Source organism: Salvelinus sp. IW2-2015, linkage group LG19 (assembly GCF_002910315.2).
Source record: "Salvelinus sp. IW2-2015 linkage group LG19, ASM291031v2, whole genome shotgun sequence".
Classification (NCBI taxonomy): domain Eukaryota; kingdom Metazoa; phylum Chordata; class Actinopteri; order Salmoniformes; family Salmonidae; genus Salvelinus; species Salvelinus sp. IW2-2015.
The window spans coordinates 32,202,642-32,225,800 of record NC_036859.1 but is presented as its reverse complement, the minus strand read 5'-3'; the positions used below and the strand labels follow the sequence as shown (position 1 = coordinate 32,225,800).

Genomic DNA, 23,159 nt, shown 5'->3' with positions numbered 1-23,159 from the left:
TAATCTAGAATCAGCTTCCTATTTCGCAACAAAGCCTCCTTCATTCATGCTGCTAAGCACACCCTCGTAAAACTGACTATCCTGCCGATCCTTGACTTCGGTGATGCCATTTACAAAATAGCCTCCAACACTCTACTCAGCAAATTGGATGCAGTCTATCACAGTACCATCCGTTTTGTCACCAAAGCCCCATATACTACCCACCATTGCGACATGTATGCTCTCGTTGCTGTCCTCGACATATTCAAATCAAATCAAATCAAATGTATTTGTCACATACACATGGTTAGCAATGTTAATGCGAGTGTAGCGAAATGCTTGTGCTTCTAGTTCCGACAATGCAGTAATAACCAACGAGTAATCTAACCTAACAATTCCACAACTACACCTTATACACACAAGTGTAAAGATATAAGAATATGTACATAAAGTATATGAATGAGTAATGGTACAGAAGCATAGCAAGATGCAGAGATGGTATCGAGTACAGTATAACATATGAGATGAGTAATGAAGGTATGTAAACATAAAAGTGCATAGTTTAAAGTGGCTAGTGATACATGTATTACATAAAGATGGCAAGATGCAGTAGATGATATAGAGTACAGTATATACATATACATTATATTAAGTGGCATTGTAAAGTGGCTAGTGATACATTTTTGATAAATTTCCATCAATTTCCATTATTAAAGTGAGCTGAGTTGAGTCAGTATGTTGGCAGCAGCCACTCGATGTTAGTGGTGCTGTTTAACAGTCTGATGGCCTTGAAGAAGAAGCTGTTTTCAGTCTCTCGGTCCCTCTTTGATGCACCTGTACTGACCTCGCCTTCTGGAATGATAGCGGGGTGAACAGGCAGGCTGTCGACGCTGTCTGTGTGGGTGGACCAAATCAGTTTGTCCGTGATGTGTACGCCGATGCGATGCAATGCGGAACATATCCCAATCCACGTGATCGAAGCAGTCTTGAAGCGTGGAATCAGATTGGTCGGACCAGCGTTGAACAGACCTGAGCTCGGGAGCTTCTTGTTTTAGTTTCTGTCTGTAGGCTGGAAGCAACAAAATGSAGTCGTGGTCAGCTTTTCCAAAAGGAGGGCGGGGGAGGGCCTTATATGCGTCACGGAAGTTAGAATAACAATGATCCAGGGTTTTACCACCCCTGGTTGCGCAATCGATATGCTGATAGAATTTAGGGAGTCTTGTTTTCAGATTAGCCTTGTTAAAATCCCCAGCTACAATGAATGCAGCCWCAGGATATGTGGTTTCCAGTTTACATAGAGTCAAATAAAGTTCGTTCAGGGCCATCGATGTGTCTGCTTGGGGGGGAATTATATACGGCTGTGATTATAATCGAAGAGAATTCCATTGGTAGATAATGCGGTCGACATTTGATTGTGAGGAATTATAAGTCAGGTGACCAGAAGGACTTGAGTTCCTGTATGTTGTTATGATCACACCACGTCTCGTTAAACATAAGACATACCCCCCCGCCCCTCTTCTTACCAGAAAGATGTTTGTTTCTGTCGGCGCGATGCGTGAAGAAACCAGCTGGCTGCACCGACTCTGATAGCGTCTCTCGAGTGAGCMWTGTTTCYGTGAAGCAAAGAACGTTACAGTCTCTGATGTCTCTCTGGAAGGCAAGACTGGACAGACTGGACATTGGCGAGTAGTATGCTAGGGAGTGGTGCGCGWTGTGCCCGTCTCCGGAGCCTGACCAGAAGACCGCTTCGTTTGCCCCTTTTACGGCGACGTTGTTTAGGTTCGCCGGCTGGGATCAGATCCATTGTCCTGGGTGGAAGGCAAAACACAGGATCCGCTTTGGGAAAGTCATATTCCTGGTCGTAATGATGGTGAGTTGATGTTGCTCTTATATTCAGTAGTTCCTCCCGACTGTATGTACTAAAACCTAAGATTACCTGGGCTACCAATGTAAGAATAACACGTAAAAAACTAAATACTGCAGTAGTTTCCTAGGAACGCGAAGCCGCCAACCCACTGGCTCCAGGTCATCTATAAGTTTTGCTAGGTAAAGCTCCGCCTTATCTCAGCTCACTGGTCACCATAGCAACCCACCCGTAGCACGCGCTCCAGCAGGTATATTTCACTGGTCATCCCAAGCCAACACCTACTTTGACCGCCTTTCCTTCAGTTCTCTGCTGCCAATGACTGGAAGAATTGCAAATATCACTGAAGTTGGAGACTTATCTCCCTCACTAACTTCAAGCATCGGCTGTCAGAGCAGCTTATCGATCGGTGTAGCTTACACAGCCCATCTGTAAATAGCCATCCAACCTACTACCTACCTCATCCCAATATTATTATTTTTTCTGCTCTACCTGCACATCCTCGTCTGCACATCTATCACTCCAGTGTTAATTGCTAATTGTAAATTACTTTTCGGCCACTATGGCCTATTTATTGCCTTACCTCCTTACTTAATTTGCACACACTGTATACAGATTTTCTATTGTGTTATTGACTGTACGTTTGTTTATCCCATGTGTAACTTCTATGTTGTTGTTTTTGTCGCACTGCTTTGCTTTATCTTGGCCAGGTCGCAGGTGAAATAAAATATACACTACCGGTCAAAAGTTTTAGAACACCTACTCATTCAAGGGTTTTTCTCTATTTTTACTATTTTCTACATTGTAGAATAATAGTGAAGACATCAACACTATGAAATAACACATATGGAATCATGTAGTAACCAAAAAAGTGTTAAACAAATCAAACTATACTTTATATTTGAGATTCTTCAAATAGCCACCCTTTACCTTGATGACAGCTTTGAACTCTCTCATGCCAGTAAAGCATCCTGAGACCATTCATGTGTGGGGTTGCTTCTCAGCCAAGGGAGTGGGCTCACTCACAATTTTGCCTAAGAACACAGCCATGAATAAAGAATGGTACCAACACATCCTCCGAGAGCAACTTCTCCCAACCATCCAGGAACAGTTTGGTGTCGAAAAATGCCTTTTCCAGCATGATGGAGCACCTTGCCAAAAGGCAAAAGKGATAACTAAGCGGCTCGGGGAACAAAACATCGATATTTTGGGTCCATGGCCAGGAAACTCCCCAGACCTTAATCCCATTGGGAACTTGTGGTCAATCCTCAAGAGGCGGATGGACAAACAAAAACCCACAAATTCTGACAAACTCCAAGCATTGATTATGCAAGAATGGGCTGCCATCAGTCAGGATGTGGCCCAGAAGTTAATTGACAGCATGCCAGTGCGGATTGCAGAGGTCTTGAAAAAGAAGTGTCAACACTGCAAATATTGACTCTTTGCATCAACTTCATGTAATTGTCARTAAAAGCCYTTGACACTTATGAAATGCTTGTAATTAKACTTCAGTATTCCATAGTAACATCTGACAMAAATATCTAAAGACACTGAAGCAGCAAACTTTGTGGAAATTAATATTTGTGTCATTCTCAAAGCTTTTGGCCACGACTGTAGACAGGTGTGTGCCTTTCCAAATCATTTCCAATCAATTTACCACAGGTGTACTCCAATAAAGTTGTAGAAACATCTCAAGGATGATCAATGGAAACAGGATGCACCTGAGCTCAATTTCGAGTGTCATAGCAAAGGGKCTGAATAYTTATGTAAATAAGTTATTTCTGTTTTTTATTTATCATAAATTAGCAAAAATGTTTWAAAAAAAACGTTTTTTGCTTCRTCATTATGGGGTATTGTGTGTAGATTGATGAGGGAAAAAATTATTGTATCAATTTTAGAATAAGGCTGTAACATAACGAAATGTTGAAAAGGGGAAGGAGTCTGAATACTTTCTGAATGCACTGTATAWATATAAATACCGTGGAATTACCCGTATACCTTTACTTGGAAATGCCCTATTCATTTCCAGTCATTTGTTGGCTCAATACCCGGGTTATTAAGACAAGTTTTGTGACACTTGTCGGGTCGTAGAGCAAAACGGAGAACACCATCATGTTCGTGAAAGTCTTTCCATACTAGTGTGCAGCCCAAACGGTTCTTACACTACGACACCTCCTGGTCTGACAAACACAGCTGTAGCTTAGCCACCTTCCACCGCAGATGTGGAAAGATGACGTCGGCAGATGCGATGGATCGAGATGCAGCCTATGCAAAAAAAACATATCTCTAGCTGAAACAGACAGATTTTGATGGGGGCATCAAGCAGATAATTATTTTTTTATTTTTTACTTAACAATTAATTAGCATTCAACTCTCCAGTCTGACACCAATGCTGACACCAGACTGGGTGGGGTCACCCTAGCGAAGTTATCTTTGTAACCATGCCCTCTTCTTTGAGTGGTTTGCTTTTCTCACTCTCCTCTTACCCCAGAACTGAAGTGACATATCTCTCACCCCTGTAGCTTTCTCCCGTGAAGTCTACTACTACCTACTACTGGAACAGCTCAGATAAGCACCATGGTTTATAAAGTTACTGAAAACTCACACTGAGTTGTCTCTATGATGTAATGTTTGTAGTTTCAACATCCACTGACTACTGTTTGAGTTGTCTAAGCTGTCTGATTATCCTAGGTTACAAAATATATTCAACAGAAAGATTGGCAGTCCCAACCAATGTGCATGACAACAGTTGCTTGCCAATCTATCTAGAACCTTAAATGGTTATTTGGCTGTCCCCATAGGAGAACCCTTTAAAGAACTGTTTTTGTTTCCAGGTAGAACTATTTTGGGCTCATATAGAACTCTTACCACAGAGGGTTCTACATGGAACCTAAAAGGGTTCTTTCTACCAGGTGTATCCTATGGGGACAACCGAAGAACCCTTTTGGAACCCTTTTYTTCTAAGAGTGTAAGGGCTGAACAACTCTGAGCAGCTTTTCTGGTGGGATTGGAATGATGTCATCCTCTCTAGTTCTTCAGTGCCTCAATGTTTCTCACACATTAGCAAACATAGGCTACCACCATCAGCAGCTTCTCTGTTTCTCTCTCACCGACTCATAAACTTATCCTACTTTACTCAGCAAAACCAATGGCATCTTTGTTATGGGGGTTCGATTTACTGGGTAACCAAGTGAACACAACCGAGTGTTTACTGTAAACAGGAAGTCACTAGCAGGGCTGATATTCAATTAGCCACAACGTTGGTCTTGTAGTAGAAAATTTTTGATTTTATTCACAGACTCAGATGGAAAGTGCTGATACTGGCAAAAGAGCACGGCTCCAGCAGTTTGAACAGCTACTTCTAGCTTTCACCCTGCAGACAAGAGAACTCCTGCAGCAAGCGTAGTGTGTGTGTGTGTGTGTGTGTGTGTGTGTGTGTGTGTGTGTGTGGTGTGTGTGTGTGTGGTGTGTGTGTGTGTGTGTGTGTGTGTGTTGTGTGTTGAGAGAGAGAGAGAGAGAGAGAGAGAGAGAGAGAGAGAGAGAGAGAGAGAAACCAATTCTGGCTCGCAGCCCAGGGCTTTGAACTCTGGAAGGTTCAAAGAGGCAGACGTCTGTCTAGACTCCAAATATCACTTTACACAAGAGTGGCGACTTTGGCCATAGCCTCAGACAATGTCTATAGACAACCCATATGAACACATTTTAATAAGCCATAGCCTTCTTTAGATATAATCATGCTGACGTTATATGACCTGCAAAAATGTTTGTTTATGAGTCCTGGCTTCAGGCAAAGATGTACAGCTGCAGCCATAGGGSGACATTTATTGTCAGAGGTGTCAAGTATTATTGCATGCTACCTACTTTTTGCTAACTTTCACACTAAAGGACCACACAACCAGTTGACACGGTCCATTATCTTGCAATGCATTTAACATGCATTAGTCAGTGGCAATAGAATTCACAGTAGCCTGACTATATCACATTAATTAACACAGACCCTATTCATAGAAAACTGTATTCGTTCTAGTGACTCACAAAGGACTCTCCAGCGTTGTGCTTTGAATGTCATGTTAATTAATAGTGTGTGGGTGAGTGTGTGTAAGGTACAATACAGTAGAGGGCCTGCTGTATTCAATACTGTTGGTGGTCCTGTTGAGGTTGACATGTGAGGGCTGGAGAGTGGTGGCGGGGGGGCGATGGGGTGGGCTATGTTATGGGGTGGTCTCTCTCTGATCCTAGGTGGTAGAACTACTGTATGGTGGTTGTGTGGCCCCACGCCTTGGAGTTACTGCAGGGGGATGGGGGTGCCCCTCCCAAAGTCAATTCGGATGGTGGTGGGGATGGTTGGCATCAGATCAGAGGACTTGCTAGCCTGACTCACTTGGGTTGGGTTGGGCTGTTTAAAAAATCACTAATGTTGAGCAGGTCAGAAAACTCCCTTTCACTTCAGACTGGTTGAACTGGTCTTTCGAAGCCACAGAAAGGTTTCTATGGTTCGGGGGCGACAGTTAATACAGGCCTACCATCAGTGTACGAGGCTACGTTATCCAGGACCAGCTTACCTCTGCTACACACTGTCATTTAGTACCATAGTCTGTTCTTTGTAAGCATGCACTGTGATGTTTATTCAACTCTAACTTCTTAGAATTTCAGGTAGAATTTCAAATATATATATTGACAAGTGACAGCCAACATCAACTGACTGCAGCTCCATCAGAACCCGCGGAGCCCAGTTTGACCCAGGTTCTAATGCAGCACTCTCTTCCTTCTGCTAGAAACAGCAGAACACATGAGCTCCTCAGGCCTACCTTTCCTTCTTTCCAAGAAGAGGAAACAAATATCCGGTTGCTGTTTACTGCTCCAAGGAGGGATCTTTACTTTAGTCCGTGATAACCTAACAACGTTCTCTGTCACGTTGACTGTAAAGTTCAGCTTGATTTATTTTGATTGTGGCACGTCATCATGGTGCGAAGCTGGAATATTGCGCACATCTTTACTCTTTATGAAGTTAAGAGAGAATCAAGGAAGCTGGAGGAATGTATTCTTTACGAGGAAGAGCTAGTGATGTATTACCATAAGATGTAAAGAAGGGCTTTATAAATACATTTGATTGATTGATTTGATTTGATTGACAAATCAGTTTTCTGATTTAAACATGGTCTTTTATTCATTCTATTGTTATGGTTCACTTGGAAAGTTATCATTCTTCTGTCTGAGGATGATGTTACATCCTTTTTTTCTTCGGGTCATTGACTGTTCAGCTCTGTTAGCTTGACTCCTTGTGTTAGTTTAACAGCAGGAACTGACCCACCAAAAACCTGACATGGTGGCAAATGGGTAGGGCTTTTCTCAGAACTCTTGGCTAGAAGTGTCTCTGGACGAGTATTTTTGATACATATTTGCATTGGGGATTTTGGGTTTCAGGTTGATTTGGCTTGACTGGAATGCAGGGTAGGCAGAGATTGCACTTGTGACAGAATTTTCCTTTGGTCACATTGTACCGGGGAAGCTAAATCAAGAAAGTCTTTGAAAGTATCTGACATATGTATTTTACCCAGGTCTAAATGCAGCAACAAAGCTTTCCAGCTTCATCATTGTCCAGCTATGCTTYGCTCTGGAACGTTGTGCTTTAATCAGTCATCCCAAAGCAAAGGCCAGGAAATTACAGTCTTCCCTCCTTCCTGGACACAAAAAGAAATACAGTGGACTCCTGTCGTAGCATCAAAGACTTTAGAAGGAATCACATCCTGTTGGGCACAGGGGTCAAACAAAACAACCCAATCACTCTAATGGAGGAACAGGATCATTTGAATCCTAGCTCTGGTCCTATGCACACTGCACACTTCTGTATTTTGATCATTAAGTTGTGTGTAATTACATTCATATTCTTTACTGATATTACACAATGTTTCTTACATTTCACTCTGCTTTAATTCCTCTGCAGTGTGCATGAACATAGGACTTTTAACACTGGATGCTGATTGGCTTAGTTTAAGATTTAATAAGGCCTACCTTATTGTGGGCCTCGTTGTTGCACATGTGGTGTTTCTGTTTATTACACAATATGTTCTGAGAAAAGTGCTCTAAGCTTCCTGTCTCTTGCAGTAAAAAATGAAGTGTGTATATGTGTGTGAGAGGGAGGGAGAGGGAGTGAAAAAGACACCGAAACCAGAGATCCCAGGAAGCAGAGGAGAGGATGTGTCCAGGCATKTTCCCATCATCCCTGTAAATGATTACCAGGAAGTGGAATTAGAGCTCAGAGACTCCTCTAATTGACTGTGAACTTTACCCCACTTTACTTCACTCCGGACTCTACTCTCAGGACTCTACTCTCCGCTATACGTTGGTGCACTTAAACTATATTTGCGTATTTTTTTACCTTTTCGGCTGGGGATTCAAATCAGAGACCTTTCGGTTACTGGCCTAACACTTTTAACCGCTAGGCTACCTGCCACCCTCTCTTATATATGGATGTGCGTGTATGTTTGTCTTAACTGTGTTTAATACTGACTCAAGCATCTCAATAAGGTGCAACTAACTGCAGTCCGCAATTCAGGGCGTTCCTCTTCCAGCATCCCATTAGTGCCTTCATGAACCCCCCCCCCAGCATTCCATTGGTTCTTATATGAACCCCCCCCCTGCCCTCGAGCACCCCATTGGTTCCTGCATGAATTGCGCAATTGCACCGTTCTCAAGCATCTTGTGACTTTGTGCATGATGAGGAAAACCTCGTGATGTCACTTAAGGGAAAAGGTCTGTGTGTGAATGGAGGAAGTGTGYGAACGGAAGCTGTTGACACTCATGATTACCCTTGTTGCAATGATATATTATTGAAATATTCAAATAGCATGGGTGACTGAGAAAAACAAATTGGTACAACAAGTGGCAAACAATAATGCAGGCACTAGGGATGGTGGGGTGAGCATGAGGGTCTGGGCAAATGAGATGTAATCATTATTAGTGTCTGTAAGTTGTTGTTCGTATTTATATGTTTGTTTCAGGAGTGTAAAAAATAAATAATGTATTTAAAAAAATATATATACAGTACCAGTCAAAAGTTTGGACACATCTACTCATTCAAGTAAAAAAAAAAAAAAAGTGTACTATTTTCTACATCAATACTATGAAATAACACATATGAATCATGTAGTAACCAAAAAAGTGTTTAACAAATCAAAATATATTTAAGATTTTAGACTCTTCAAAGTATCCTCAAAGTAGCCACCCTTTCGCCTTTTTTAAAATTTATTTTTTAAATATTTTTATTTCACCTTTATTTAACCAGGTAGGCAAGTTGAGAACAAGTTCTCATTTACAATTGCGACCTGGCCAAGATAAAGCAAAGCAGTTTGACACATACAACAACACAGAGTTACACATGGAGTAAAACAAACATACAGTCAATAATAGAGTAGAAAAATAAGACTATATACAATGTGAGTAAATGAGGTGAGTTAAGGGAGGTAAAGGCAAAAAAAGGCCATAGTGGCGAAGTAAATACAATATAGCAAGTAAAACACTGGAATGGCCGATTTGCAGTGGAAGAATGTGCAAAGTAGAAAWAGAAATAACTGGGTGCAAAGGMGCAAAATAAATAAATAAATACAGTAGGGGAAGAGGTAGTTGTTTGGGCTAAATTATAGATGGGCTATGTACAGGTGCAGTAATCTGTGAGCTGCTCTGACAGCTGGTGCTTAAAGCTAGTGAGGGAGATAAGTGTTTCCAGTTTCAGAGATTTTTGTAGTTCGTTCCAGTCTTGATGACAGCTTTGCACAATCTTGGCATTTTCTCAACCAGCTTCACCTAGAATGCTTTTTCAACAGTCTTGAAGGAGTTCCCACATATGCTGAGCACTTGTTGGCTGCTTTTCCTTCACTCTGCGGTCCAACTCATCCCAAACCATCTCAATTGGGTTAACGTCGGGTGATTGTGGAGGCCAGGTCATCTGATTCAGCACTCCATCACTCTCCTTCTTGGTCAAATAGCCCTTACACAGCCTGGAGGTGTGTTGGGTCATTGTCCTGTGGAAAAACAAATGATAGTCCCACTAAGCGCAAAGCTGATGGGATGGCGTATCACTGCAGAATGCTGTGGTAGCCATGCTGGTTAAGTGTGTCTTGAATTCTAAATAAATCACAGACAGTGTCACCAGCAAAGCACCCCCACATCATCACACCTCCTACTCCATGCCTCACGGTGGGAACCACACATGCGGAGATCATCCGTTCACCTACTCTGTCTCACAAAGACACAGCGGTTGGAACCAAAAAATTTGGATTCATCAAACCAAAGGACAGATTTCCACCGGTCTAATGCTCGTGTTTCTTGGCCCAAGCAAGTCTCTTCTTATTATTGGTGTCCTTTAGTAGTGGTTTCTTTGCAGCAATTCGACAATGAAGGCCTGATTCACGCAGTTTCCTCTGAACAGTTGATGTTGAGATGGGTCTGTTACTTGAACTCTCTGAAGCATTTATTTGGGCTGCAATTTCTGAGGCTGGTAACACTAATGAACTTATCATCTGCAGCAGAGGTAACTCTGGGTCTTCCTTTCCTGTGGCGGTCCTCATGAGAGCCAGTTTCATCATAGCGCTTTATGGTTTTTGCGATTGCACTCGAAGAAACTTTCAAAGTTCTTGAAATGTTGACTGACCTTCATGTCTTAATGTAATGATGGACTGTCGTTTTTCTTTGCCTATTTGAGCTGTTCTTGCCATAATATGGACTTGGTCTTTTACCAAATAGGGCTATCTTCTGTATACCACCCCTACCTTGTCACAACACAACTGATTTGCTCAAACGCATTAAGAAGGAAAGAAATTCCACAAATGAACTTTTAACAAGACACACCTGTTAATTGAAATGCATTCCAGGTGACTACCTCATGAAGCTGGTTGAGAGAAGAAAAAAAACTTGAATGAGTAGGTGTGTCCAAACAATTACTGGTACTGTATATAAAAATATATATATTACCCTTGTTGCAAAGCGCTACCAGCTGCACTGCCTATTAAAGTATACATGCCTCCAATAAAACATATGGTTATATCAAGCAAAAACACAATGGAGAACTAATTGAATCACACTTTGTTGACACAACAGCAACGTTCCATTATTTGTTTACTGTACATTCCCTTCGCAGACATATGAATGGTTTGTTAAGACATACTGCGCCATGATTTGTCAAGAGGCTTGCAAAGTGGCCTAACTGCTTCTCATGCGTCAAAGATGGGTTGGTCTTTACCGTCAGATAGCAGGATGTATGTCTGGGGAAAGATTGAGGGGGGGAATGTTCTGTCCCAATACCTGTTCTAAAGTGAGTGGTCATGCTTTTAATGCAATGATTGCCAGTTGTTTAAAAAAACTTTTTTTTCTTTCAGATTTCATAAGATTAGATTTCAAAATATTTGACGAGGTAAGTGTTGTCAAATTATCTATAAAAAGGCTATCTATATTTTTGCCATATCTGTTGTGTTTCATGACAAATTCTATAAAATTTGTTTTTCTCTTGTGTACTTCCTCCATGCAGTGGTGTGGAGGCCAAGATGTCATCGAAGATGCCAAGCTCTAACAACGTAACTCAGGCCAGAAGGACAGTACAACAGCTAAAGATAGAGGCCAGTATTGAGAGGATAAAGGTACGGCATGCTGAAAGTAGAAAGGAGTGCTGAGTAACAAAGTAGATTTTACTGGTCCTTACCTAAATGTCTCCCTAAATGCACACCATCTTGCTACTAAGGATAGCCCAATGATCTGTTGTTAGTGTGTGTGTCTGTGTACAGTATACACGTGTATGGGTACTTGTGAGTGTGCGTTAGGCTTGGGCGGTATCCAGATTGTCATACCTTCATACCGACCTTGTGCCATACCGAGATATTCGGTAATACTGGCACTGAATACAAGGGCTGCTTTTTCCTCTGTAATCTGAAGGTTAGCAATGCTAACAAGTACATGTAAAATCACATAAAGAATGCTAACTAAATGCTARCAARCATTGCAAACATCTTCTACGGTCTCTGACCGAAAGTATTTGCAGGACAGACATCCCAGCTCATAAAGTTATACAAGTAACAAAAAAATGCAACCACAGTTTGCTGCATGCACAAAACAAACATTAGACAGGAAGGCTCTTGATCCAGGAGGGATATCTCAGCTGTTRCCAAACAAAGCTTGATTTTGGAAGAAGCTAACCACTTAGCTAGACATAGATAGCTAACTAGTTACTAAATTAGCAAACCAAATGCACAACTGCAGAGCATTTAGAACATTTTAGACAGTTAACGTATTAATTATAAGATATCTAACAGGCAAACATTTAGTTGTGAATTCCATACTGTAACTAGATCACCTGGTGTGTGCTGCACAGCAGTGAGTGACTCACAAGGCTCTGGTCTTTCATCGTTGTGTGCTTGTATACAAACACCACTTGACCGGTAGTAATCTTCATAATGAAAAATTATTTGACAGGTGAAATGAAGAACACAATCTTCTTTATCTCCTAGCGTATTGCACCAGTTGACTTTTTTAAGTATTTACTTAAAAAGTAGTGACAAATATTACAATTTAGTTTTTTTTTAAAGGTACAAATAAATAGTTTCAACGGTATTGAAAAACCATCCTGTGGCTATTTCCAAAAACCTCGCTACATGGTATATATGGTATACAGCCCAAGCCTAGTGTGCATACCGTACATGTATGTGTACATAGACTGTGTGGGCATAGACTCCTCTTGCCCACACACTCATGCACACTCTCTTATATCACCTGTAGGTATCCAAGGCCTCAGCGGACCTCATGCACTACTGTGGCGAACATGCCAAGTACGACCCTCTGCTCATGGGCATCCCTGCCTCAGAGAACCCCTTCAAGGACAAAAAGCCTTGCGCTATATTRTAATGACCCCTTTATGTATCTGTTGGCTTTTTAATGTTCCTGTATGTCTTTTTTTTCTACTCATCCACCCATCATGCCTTAAAGCCTATAACCTTACCCTTTAATGAAAATGTTGTATTTTATCACTCACGTTGAACATACTTACAGACATAACATACAGTGCATTGATACAGTACATCGTTCAAATATACCTTGGGACACTGACTGTTAATGTGTGTCTGATTTAGCTCAGTGGATTTAGCCGTTGTTTCCGACCATCCCTTTAACAAGTCTGTTTTAATCGTATCTTCTGTCATTTGTATTATAATGACCTAATTTAATATATATCAGGCTTTGGAGTCATGGTTGGGACATGTGGCTGTATTGTCTTCTTCCCATTGACTCATCATTGACTCGTGCCGYGTTCACGTGCYAGTCGGAACTAGGAAACTCAGACATGTTTGACTTGCTAACTGGTTAAACAGGGCATGTGTATAACTACAACCAGTTAGCAAGTCAAACATGTCAGAATAACCTAGTTCTGACTAGCATGTGAACGCAGCTTCCTGCTGTTTATTAATAACTTCCTGGTTCAGCAGGATGGCATCTGGACTGTCAGTGAGCAATGGAGGAAGTAGACCCAGGGACAAATAWTTTCTAAAATAGACATCATCAGAGCCCTCAACCTTCTATTAATGTAAAGAGCATAAGTTTTTGATTAGTGGTGAGGATATTTTAACTCAATGCCAATTGTCGGATGGGAAACTGCAGTGTACAGCTAAGACAGGTCATTCACAACCTCAGTATACAGCACTCCACCCAGCCATTTAAACCAGGTGTTACATAACAGAACACTGTGAGCCAAGTCGCCTYAACATATTTACGATAGTGATCATGTAATCAATGTATAGGTTGGTATTTTAAAGAGGGGGTTCAGTTACAAGTATTCTGTTGGGAGAGACCATAGGAGGTGCACCAGCTTGGCACATGGGTTGTTATTAATGGTGTAATAAATGATTAACTATGTGCACTATACCATGTATTTGAGCAGACTGGTCTCATAGACTAGAAGTAACATAGTAAACGTACATCCGGGACACTCAAATTACACTGAACAAAAATATAAATGCAACATGTGAAGTGCTGGTCCCATGTTTCATGAKCCGGAAAAAAAATCCCTGAAATATTTCCCTACGCCCAAAAAATGAATTTCTCTTAAATTATGTGCAAAAAATTGTTTACACYYTTGTTAGTRAGCATGTATCCTTTGTCAAGATAATCAATCCACTTGACAGGTGTGGCATATCAAGAAGCTCATTAAAYTGCATGCTCATTACACAGTTGCACCTTGTGCTGGGGACAATCGAAGGTCACTCTAAAATGTGCAGTTTGGTCACACAACGCAATGGCAAAATTCTCAMGTTTTGAGGGAGCGTGCAATTGACATGCTGACTGCAGGAATGTCCACCAGGGCTGTTTCCTACCATAAGCCACCTCCCACATCATTTTGGAGAATTTGGCAGTACGTCCAACCGGTCTCACAACCGGAGACCACTTGTAACCACATCAGCCCAGRACCTCCACATCTGGTTTCTTCATCTGCGGGATCGYCAGAGGAGAAAGGGGGGAGTATTTCTGTCTGTGGGAAAAAACWAATTCTGATTGGCTGGGCCTGGCTCCCCAGTGGGTCGGCMTGACTTTGAAGTGGGTGGGCCTATGCCCGCCCAGGCCCACCCATGGCCTCGCGCTTGCCCAATCATATGAAATCCATAGATTATGGCTTAATGAATTTATTCATATTGACTGATTTACTTGTATGAACTGTAACTCAACAAAATCTTAGAAACTGTTGCATGTTGCATTTATATTTTTGTTCATTATAGTATATGATATGTTACCTTTGGTATGGTTACATAAGATAGAAAGTTAGTTAAGGCAAAAACAAAAGGAGGTTGGTTGGTTGGTTGGGATGGGCGTATAATGCGAATGTCTAGCAACACAAAGGTTGCATGCTTGAACCTCATCACGGACAAATTTAGCATTTTAGCAACTACTTACAACTTTTTTGCTATTTTACAACTACTTAGCATGTAAGCTAACCCATTCCCTAACCCTAATCCTTTTAAAAGTTTGGGAAACCCTGTCCTATTGAACAGTAAAAAATAGAATGTCCTGTATGCCCTGTCGGTTAGCTGTTGGGAACATGTCTCGATAAAACGAACCAGCTGTATCGATGTGGTTAGCACAGATAGGCTGGAAAGTATAATTATGTTTGCATACACAAAGCCTTACAAGTGTTTGCATTGTGGTGTGAAGATTTGTTTTATTTATTCGTTAAATTAAATGGATCTTTCTGTGCAGATTTCCTGTGATTTCTAACTGAATTGTGCCATCGTCTAGTCACTAGCAGAAGAGAAAAGAAAATGTCTGATTGTATACACCTGGTGCTACTGTTTGTAATGTTTGTGTTTGCCTCCCTCCAAAAGGTACTTCATTCATCATAAAGGTCTTGAAATCAGAGACAGGGAGACCCAGTAATCCATTATGAATTCTTGAGCGATGACAATTGTATCTCGATGACTTTTCTCTCTGACAGTGAATCTCTCTAATATGCTAAATCAGGCTACTGTTACTTTGTGTGACATCACCAGACAATTCTGATTCAACCAGCATACCAGCAATGGCCTTTATATACCTTTGTGAGACTCTTACGTGACCTTTCCCTGACCCTCTGTGAAGACAGTGTGAACCTGGTGGATTAAAGACATCTGTATGTGGTTTTGTTCATTTTAACAAGTGATGGAGCCTTTGTTTCTCTCTCTGCTGCAGTACAGTCTTTCCTGTTGTTATTAAACATAGATTTATAATTGCACCTTGTCTCCTCTGCTTCTTTGAAGTCTTTACTTTTGTTACTTTCTCACTTTTCTCACTTCATTGTTAGTCTGATGGTGGGTAATATGGTCCGGTGTGGCTCAGTTGGTAGATCATGGCGCTAGCAAAGCCAGGGTTGTGGTTTGAGGGACCACTGCGAAAAAGYACAAAAATGTATACACTGTATAAGAGCGTCTACTAAATGACAAAAATGTAATTATACTACCACGTGCAAGAATCCATTGTTCCCATTATGTTAAGACAATCTAACAATGAATTGAAACATATTATTAAAATGCAGCATTCAATATCACTCATATCTAAAGGGAATAATTAACAAATACAGATSTTMATTTGAGGCAGTTTGCTACAGCAGGAAAATAATCCTGCAGTTACAGGTTATGTGGATTATAATTAATTGACATTTTTGTAGCGGTTGATACATTTTTGGTAAGGGAAAATCAAGTCTCAAATTTCAAAGTGGAAATTACTAGCTAAAATACACTACAAGTTTTGCATTGCAGGAAAGTTCTCCAGCAACAAGATCCTACATCTGTACAAAGGGGATGCAGACCAAGCTCAACAGTTTGGTTCAACTCCAGCCATGTGGCCTAAAAAAAGCTACTGTGAGTTATCTATAGCCTAGCCTTGTTTCCTCTCATTACGTGGGGTCCAGCGAACATGTGTTTATACCTCACCATGGTGAGACTAGAATAGGCCTCGGCCCATGGCCGTCTGGGCCAATGAACTGGAGAGAGCTAAAAATAGAAGGTGCTGAAACCCTGGTTTCCACTTATCGGGAGAGGAGGCGCTATTTTGAGGATTTGTCAGCCTGAAGSTTGTTCCCCTTTATTTTCTGACCTTGTCTTCGGGCAGCTAGTGGGTAAAAAAAAAATCTGTATGRGGAAAATGTTGGATAGTAACCAAAAGAGACATTTTCTAACGAGTTCGCTGAGAGTCGGGAAGCAAGTTCAGGGAGTGAGTGTTTTAATAAATAAAGGAAACAATAAACAGGTAATACAAACAACGCACCGACATGAAACAGAGTCAATAACACCTGAGGAAAGGACCAAGGGGAGTGACAGATATAGGGAAGATAATCAAGGAAGTGATGGAGTCCAGGTGAGTGTCATGAGGTGCTGGTGGCTTGACGACGGTGACAGGTGTGTGGGATAATCAGCAGCCTGATGACCTAGAGGCCGGAGAGGGAGTATACATGACAGTACCCCCTCCCCGACGCGCGGCTCCAGCCGCAGGACGTCGTCAAAGGGGACGAACCCGGGGATCAGGAGCAGACCGGTCACTGCTGCTGATGCGTGAGAACCTGTCACGCCAGCTGAGGCACGGGAACCTGTTGAGTCAGCTGGGGCGCAGGAACCTGACAGATCGGTTGAGGCAGGAGAACCTGGCGAGTCAGCTGGGGCACAGGAACCTGACATATCGGTTGAGGCAGGAGAACCTGGCGAGTCAGCTGGGGCACAGGAACCTGACAGATCGGTTGAGGCAGGAGAACCTGGCGAGTCAGCTGGGGCACAGGAACCTGACAGATCGGTTGAGGCAGGGGAACCTGGCGATCCGGCTGAGGCATAAGAACCTGACGAGCCGGTGGAAGCAGGGGAGCCTGGTGATCTGGCGGAGGCATGAAAGCCCGATAAGCCGGCTGAGGCAGGGGAGCCTGGCGATCCGGCTAAGGCATGAAAGCCCAACGAGCCGGCTGAGGCAGGGGAGACTGGCTATCCGGCTGAGGATTGAGAGCCTGATGAGCCGGCTGAAGCAGCGGAGCCTGGCGATCTGGTTGAGGCATGAGAGCCTGTAGCAGTTCCCGGACCCGCCGTCATTACTCTGACACAAACATAAAATAAAAAACACTCCCTGATGCTTCCCTTAGGTGAGGTGTTATTCTGTRACGAGTGCGCTGAGAGTCGGGAAGSAAGTTCAGGGAGGGAGTGTTTTAATAAATAAATAAAACAATAAACACGTAACACAAACAATGCACCGACATGAAACAGAGTCAATAACACCTGAGGAAAGAACCAAGGGGAGTGACAGATATAGGGAAGATAATCAAGGAGGTGATGGGGTCCAGGTGAGTATCATGAGGCACACGAGACGATGGTGACAGGTGTGCGGGATAGTCAGCAGCCTGATGACCTAGAGGCCGGAGAGGGAGTATACATGACACATCTTAGCTATTGTTCTCTCTTGCACATGGTTCATCTCTGCAGCTGGGAAAGCCACAGTAAGTACAGTCTTACTGTAGATGCCTTTAGGCGCCGTGTCCTGCAGAGCCTGGCTGCCCAGTAACAGTGTATTGATATCGGTGCAAAGCAGCGTTGAACCCATTGGACGTGAAGCACACAGTGTAATCCTGATAAGCACAATGTCATTGTGTTCCAGCGCGAGCCTGGTGGGCACATTGCTAAGGCCTGGCAGGCCCACTGACCGCGTGCCTCCCTTGGTGAAAGCCTGGCAGTCACAGTGTAAGTGTGTTGGAATGTGCTGATGTGGGGGAGACGGGGAGGGAGGGGGACAGCGTTGAAGCCATCCCAGCACAGTCCTCTGCACTGTTGGCGGTCCCACCCCCGCACAGCCCCTCGGTTAGGCCGAGCCACTCATTCACCCCCATTCAGCAGTGCAGTGGACCATGCCAAACCATGACATCTGATCTACTGTCTACCACCCCGAGTGTTCCCTCAGGATGTTGTTACACTGTTGTTACACAACTTATTCAGCAATTGTATTTGACTTGTTATTTTCTCTAGTTATATACACTGTTATTCTGCAGTATTTATTGTATTATTAGTGTAATCTGTTGAGTAAGTGTAACATGTTGAGTGTAATCTGTTGAGTAAGTGTAACATGTTGAGTGTAATCTGTTGAGTAACCTGTATTACATTGAGTGAAAAATACGATTCAGATTATTTTTATGACCTGAGTATTTATTGTCTTATAGAACCTTCTTAAACCCCCTATACAACTTTTGCGTATGTCGATGGTAATAACCGGAATAGACAGGGATACCCAAGGAGCCAGTTGGGTAGTTACTAAGGGCTGGGGAATGTAAAATTCCCCCTGTGACTGACTTGGACTCCTCCAGTACCAACATAAACCTTACATCACACCTCCCCTACTTTTATCTAACCTTTCCCCCCAACACCACTAACACAATACCACATGACATCGGTGTCACACCCTCAACTGGTCGTCACACACCTTAGTTACGACATGGTAACCTTTAACACAGTGCTGTTGGGAGGGTCTACCCAGTCCTCTGTTATTAATATATAATATACATTATTATTGATGAAAATATCATGGAATCCATGTAAATTATTTGCAGTCAGAGTAAGAAAATATGAAAAACGATTAAAAAAAACACCAATAAAAATATTAGCAATATTGGAGTTGTTAATCATTAAACACATTCTAGAAGATTCTTAAAGCCATCTGAGCACGAGAGCAATAGTTCATTCTCATKTCGGATGGTCACTCAGAAACGCTGTTTTCCTGTGCAAAGGTGACAAGCTCTTGTGATCATGACTAACCAGGGGAAAGCCTGCCTTGCATCAGCTCTGACATCATCCACACCCAACGCCAGCGTCACCTGTGAGCATGTAGAGGAAGGAATGGGGAGAGCGGGTTATACAACCTACACGCACGGCAGTGCCTACCTTACACAACTCTCCAAGGGCGTAAAGTCATGCGCTCTCTACCACACCTTCCATGCGAAACGCTAATAAAGAGCAACCGGCTCAAACAGCCTCCTCGCAAGCAGCATGTGTTTGATAACTTGGGGCATAGTTTACGCTATAACCTCGCTCAGCAGAGGTTTTGTAATATGTTTGTTATTTGACGCAATTGATAAGTACTATGTYCCCCTGGATATGCTCTATTAGTTGAAGCAGTGAAGTGTTTCTGTTTGCATTCTACCATTATTCACCTGAGCACTCACTATTGTCTTGTTCAGTAGATAGTTCTGCATGCAAGTGAACAATCAAAGCATGTGTGTACTACGCAGAAACCTGGATTGTCAAATGTGCACGTGAGCACTGTGGGTGCACTTTGCACACGTGCAGTACTTTTCCTAGCGAGGCAGCAGGTAGGTGTGAGGCATTCAGAGAGGTATGCAGGAAGGGCTCTCAGCTTAACCGTGGRCTGAATTCAGGACGGTGAAAAGGGGAAGGCATATGGATGAATGAGCACGATCATGCTGACAAAGCGTGGTGGGGGTGGAGCTATTGTCACCTGGCACGAGGATGTCACTGAGTGCATAGAGCCCAGTGTGACCTCCATGATCGCATGTGATTCCCTATACAAGTGTTGTGGGGTCAAAGTTAAACTAGCTTTGTTACATTTCCAGAAATGTTGAAAAAAAATGAAWGAGAAGGACCATGAGTTCTGGCTCCAAAAATATGTTTTATTGACCACAATAATATATTTGTGCTTTTGCAGAGAATTTCATATAGATAATGGTAAAAAATTGCTAATATAAATACATTTAAATATCATAAGAAATAACTTAACTGTAAAAAAAGAACTTTCYACTTGAGTAAAAAACAGTTGGCATTGGAAACACTGACTGAATGCATAGTATCTTGAATATTCATTAGATATTTAGCCCTTCCCTTTTTAAATAATTACAAAACAAAAGTAACGACAACATTAACAGTGTGAATAAAAAATGAAATTGCAAAAGTCCAGTGTTTCTACAAGTGCTCTGTTTCTGCAGAGAGACGCCAAGGCCATGGTCCTCTTAACAACAGTGCCTATTTTTGTTGCTATCCCTCTTTAAAGTCCCCACAAGGTGAAGTGCTCTGCCATACATGATTTTATCCTTMTGTACAGTGTGTCCATCTTCTGTTAAAAAGCAGACGTCGGTTTCGGTCTCGTGACCGAACATAAAATGTGCCTCATCTCGCCTCGACTGCCATAGCCGAGAGTTTAACKCCACCAGCCCAGTGGAAATCCATCCTCTTTTGTATCCCATCTAGATGGCTGGGTCTGATCTTTTTTTCTTCTCGAAATGCCTTATYTTGTGGTCGTTAATCTTCTTTTTCCTCCATCAGGAATTTCCCCAGGGTAGTGTGTCCATCAGGGATTACACTACTCCTGTTCAGAGAGAGTACTTTGCAGGCCTTGCTGTTGGGGGGTGGGGGGGACCCTTCAGCGCTCTGGGAGGTTGATGATGGGCACCCACTGGTCCATGCAACGGCTCTCCCTGCAGAAGCGGTTCACTTTGCTCAGGGCTGGGTCTTTCCAGGAGGAGGAGTGTGGGCTCTGCAAAGACAAGAGAAAAAGAGAGAATGAGTCAATAGTGGCACAAGGATCCAAATGCCTGGTTTTATGACCTGTAGGCCTAACATGACAATGGAATAGATAGAAACCTGGGGGTTTCAAGACTATGAGCAATTAAGTTATTTGCCTAAATGAAAATCCCACAAGCAGCAAGTATAGATGTCAAGACTGAGTGGTGCGCTACAGGACTCARGGAGTGAGTAATTACTGGGTGTGGGCATGTTCTGACAAGTTCAGAGSATGAGTGTCTCAAGTGCATCAGTAAAATAAAATAAACGTTGGAGACATTTTTAGCACCCTGGACTGTTTGAAAGTCACTTTGAAGTCTACATTTAACATATTCTAGTGTATATTAGTGGAAATGGATACTTACAGTGACCAGGACACAGTGCAGGTCCATGGGCTCWCCCCCTTGTTTCCCTCCCCCTCCAAGGATCTCTGCCAGACGCCTGGTGTTGTTCACTCGCAGGATGTTGATGTCATTCTCACAGCAGAATGCCTGGATCAGGGTGAAGTGGATCTGAAGGGCCACGTCCTTTACATCCTCGTCATCCGTAGCCAGGATGCACAGAACCACATTATCTGGATCTCTGTTGACGAAAGTAACAGACAATTGGTTAGTAACGCAGTAATAGCGCATGAATTTAAAACATTTTTTTAACTAGGCAAGTCAGTTAAGAACAAATTCTTATTTACAATGACGGCCTACCGGGGAACAGTGGGTTAACTGCCTTGTTCRGGRGCAGAATGGCAGATTTTTTACCTTGTCAGCTCGGGGATTCAATCCAGCAACCTTTTGGTTACTGGCCCAATGCTCTAACCACTAGACTACCTGCCCCCAAATTGCAGACATTCTAAAACAGGCATGCATAGACAAAAACTACATCATTGCAACTTYAATTGATTTTAATGAAGCGAAGCTTACTTACACATTCAATGATTTAGCTGCTTCATAGACCCCTACTGTTATGCATCCTTGGGGTAATGCTGATGAGAGAACCTCTTCCAAGGCTTTTGTCACTGTATCCATCCTACAACAGCGAAAGTAACGAATTGTTAGAACTAACATCAAATTCACATCAACTTTCACATATTCATGGCCAAAGCTCAACTTCTTGAAAAGGAGGCCATGCCAGGGCTAATCTATCAGCCTGGTAAATTACAGCCAAAAGCGCCGGCTTTGGTATACTAGCATTMGCTAGCTAGCTACTGTAGGTAGYTACTTACCTTGTGCTAGTTGCGAGTAAAAATGACTGATTTGCAAGTTGAAACTCTAAAATCACGTTTGATTTTCGGTGCATGTCACTCCATAATTGACTTAATATTATTGTATGATGAGTACATTGATAGTCAAATACACTGAAGCTTTTAGTTAATGTCAAAAGTGTGCTTCCCTAAAATGACCTGACACCGGCATTACAGTAGGCTAAACTGCAGTGTCTCGTGAGCTAAACAGAAGAGCTGGCGTTAGCTAGCTACATATTCAAATACTGCATAAAACTCAACCAAGCCAAGCTACTGTTACCTATCTAGTTAACAAAGTAAACCATATCAAAGTTTAGGTAAAGTTAACTGTAGTTCAATATCTGAATAAAATTACATTGAAGTTTTGCGCATTATTTTTCGTAAATTGAATGCATGCATGGCTTGACGGCCAAGTTAAGTGACAGACCAGTCACTCACTAACAAATTGTCCTGACAACCTTGGCAAATGCAAAAGCGMTTAAAAGTATAGTTTACCTTTCTGTAGAATATTCCCCACTTAGTTCTTCAAATGTCATCTTGCACATAAAATCCAAATAGAAACAATGATTTTGCTTGCTGATATATCACTTTTTGTGCTAGCGATKTTTTGACACTATACTCCGTTTATCGTTAGCTGTTGAAAATGAAGCAACTCATCTGCTCTACACGCAGATATTATTGGCAATCATTTGGGGTAATGTCAAACATTTGCATACTTAAGATCATTGGCCACATGCTAATTTACCAAGACCGTTCTGAATAGGGAATGGCTGTAAAATGAGTAGCAACCACTGGTAGCAACAGTAATGAGATAATCTGATTGGAAGACGATTTTAGAGAGGCGTGGTCTGCCTCCAGCTGTTGCATGAACTGTATCTGAGGTGGTGTCAGCATGTTATGAAGCCAGTCAAAATGTGAAGGGTTATTTAGTTATTCAAGATAWACGAAAGTTAAAAAGTTAGCTTGATGCAAATGTTTATTGCATTCCTATCTGTCAGTGTTTATTTGTGCATTTGGAAACAGAACACAAGACAGCATG

At 42.3% G+C, this 23,159-nt stretch overlaps 2 protein-coding genes across 2 annotated transcripts in view; one reads left to right on the top strand and one right to left on the bottom strand.

Annotated features, from left to right (window-relative positions):
* The window catches only part of LOC111978869 (guanine nucleotide-binding protein G(I)/G(S)/G(O) subunit gamma-12-like), a 52,360-nt gene extending 36,779 nt beyond the window's left edge, over nt 1-15,581 (top strand). Inside the window, exons 3-5 of the mRNA XM_024009106.2 lie at nt 11,218-11,252; nt 11,367-11,475; nt 12,608-15,581. Of these exons, the coding sequence (XP_023864874.1) occupies nt 11,383-11,475; nt 12,608-12,733 (219 nt within the window). The 5' untranslated portion in view covers nt 11,218-11,252; nt 11,367-11,382 and the 3' untranslated portion in view covers nt 12,734-15,581. The remainder of the gene's footprint in view (nt 1-11,217; nt 11,253-11,366; nt 11,476-12,607) is intronic.
* Nucleotides 15,582-20,486: 4,905 nt separating this feature from the next.
* Nucleotides 20,487-22,779, bottom strand: LOC111978864 (growth arrest and DNA damage-inducible protein GADD45 alpha-like). The gene is made up of 4 exons (XM_024009099.2): nt 22,616-22,779; nt 21,805-21,906; nt 21,249-21,465; nt 20,487-20,857 (listed from the first exon to the last, which is right to left on the bottom strand). Exons 1-4 carry the CDS (start codon nt 22,663-22,665, stop codon nt 20,744-20,746), a joined length of 483 nt encoding a protein of 160 aa, XP_023864867.1. The 5' UTR covers nt 22,666-22,779; the 3' UTR covers nt 20,487-20,743.
* Nucleotides 22,780-23,159: the final 380 nt, after the last annotated feature.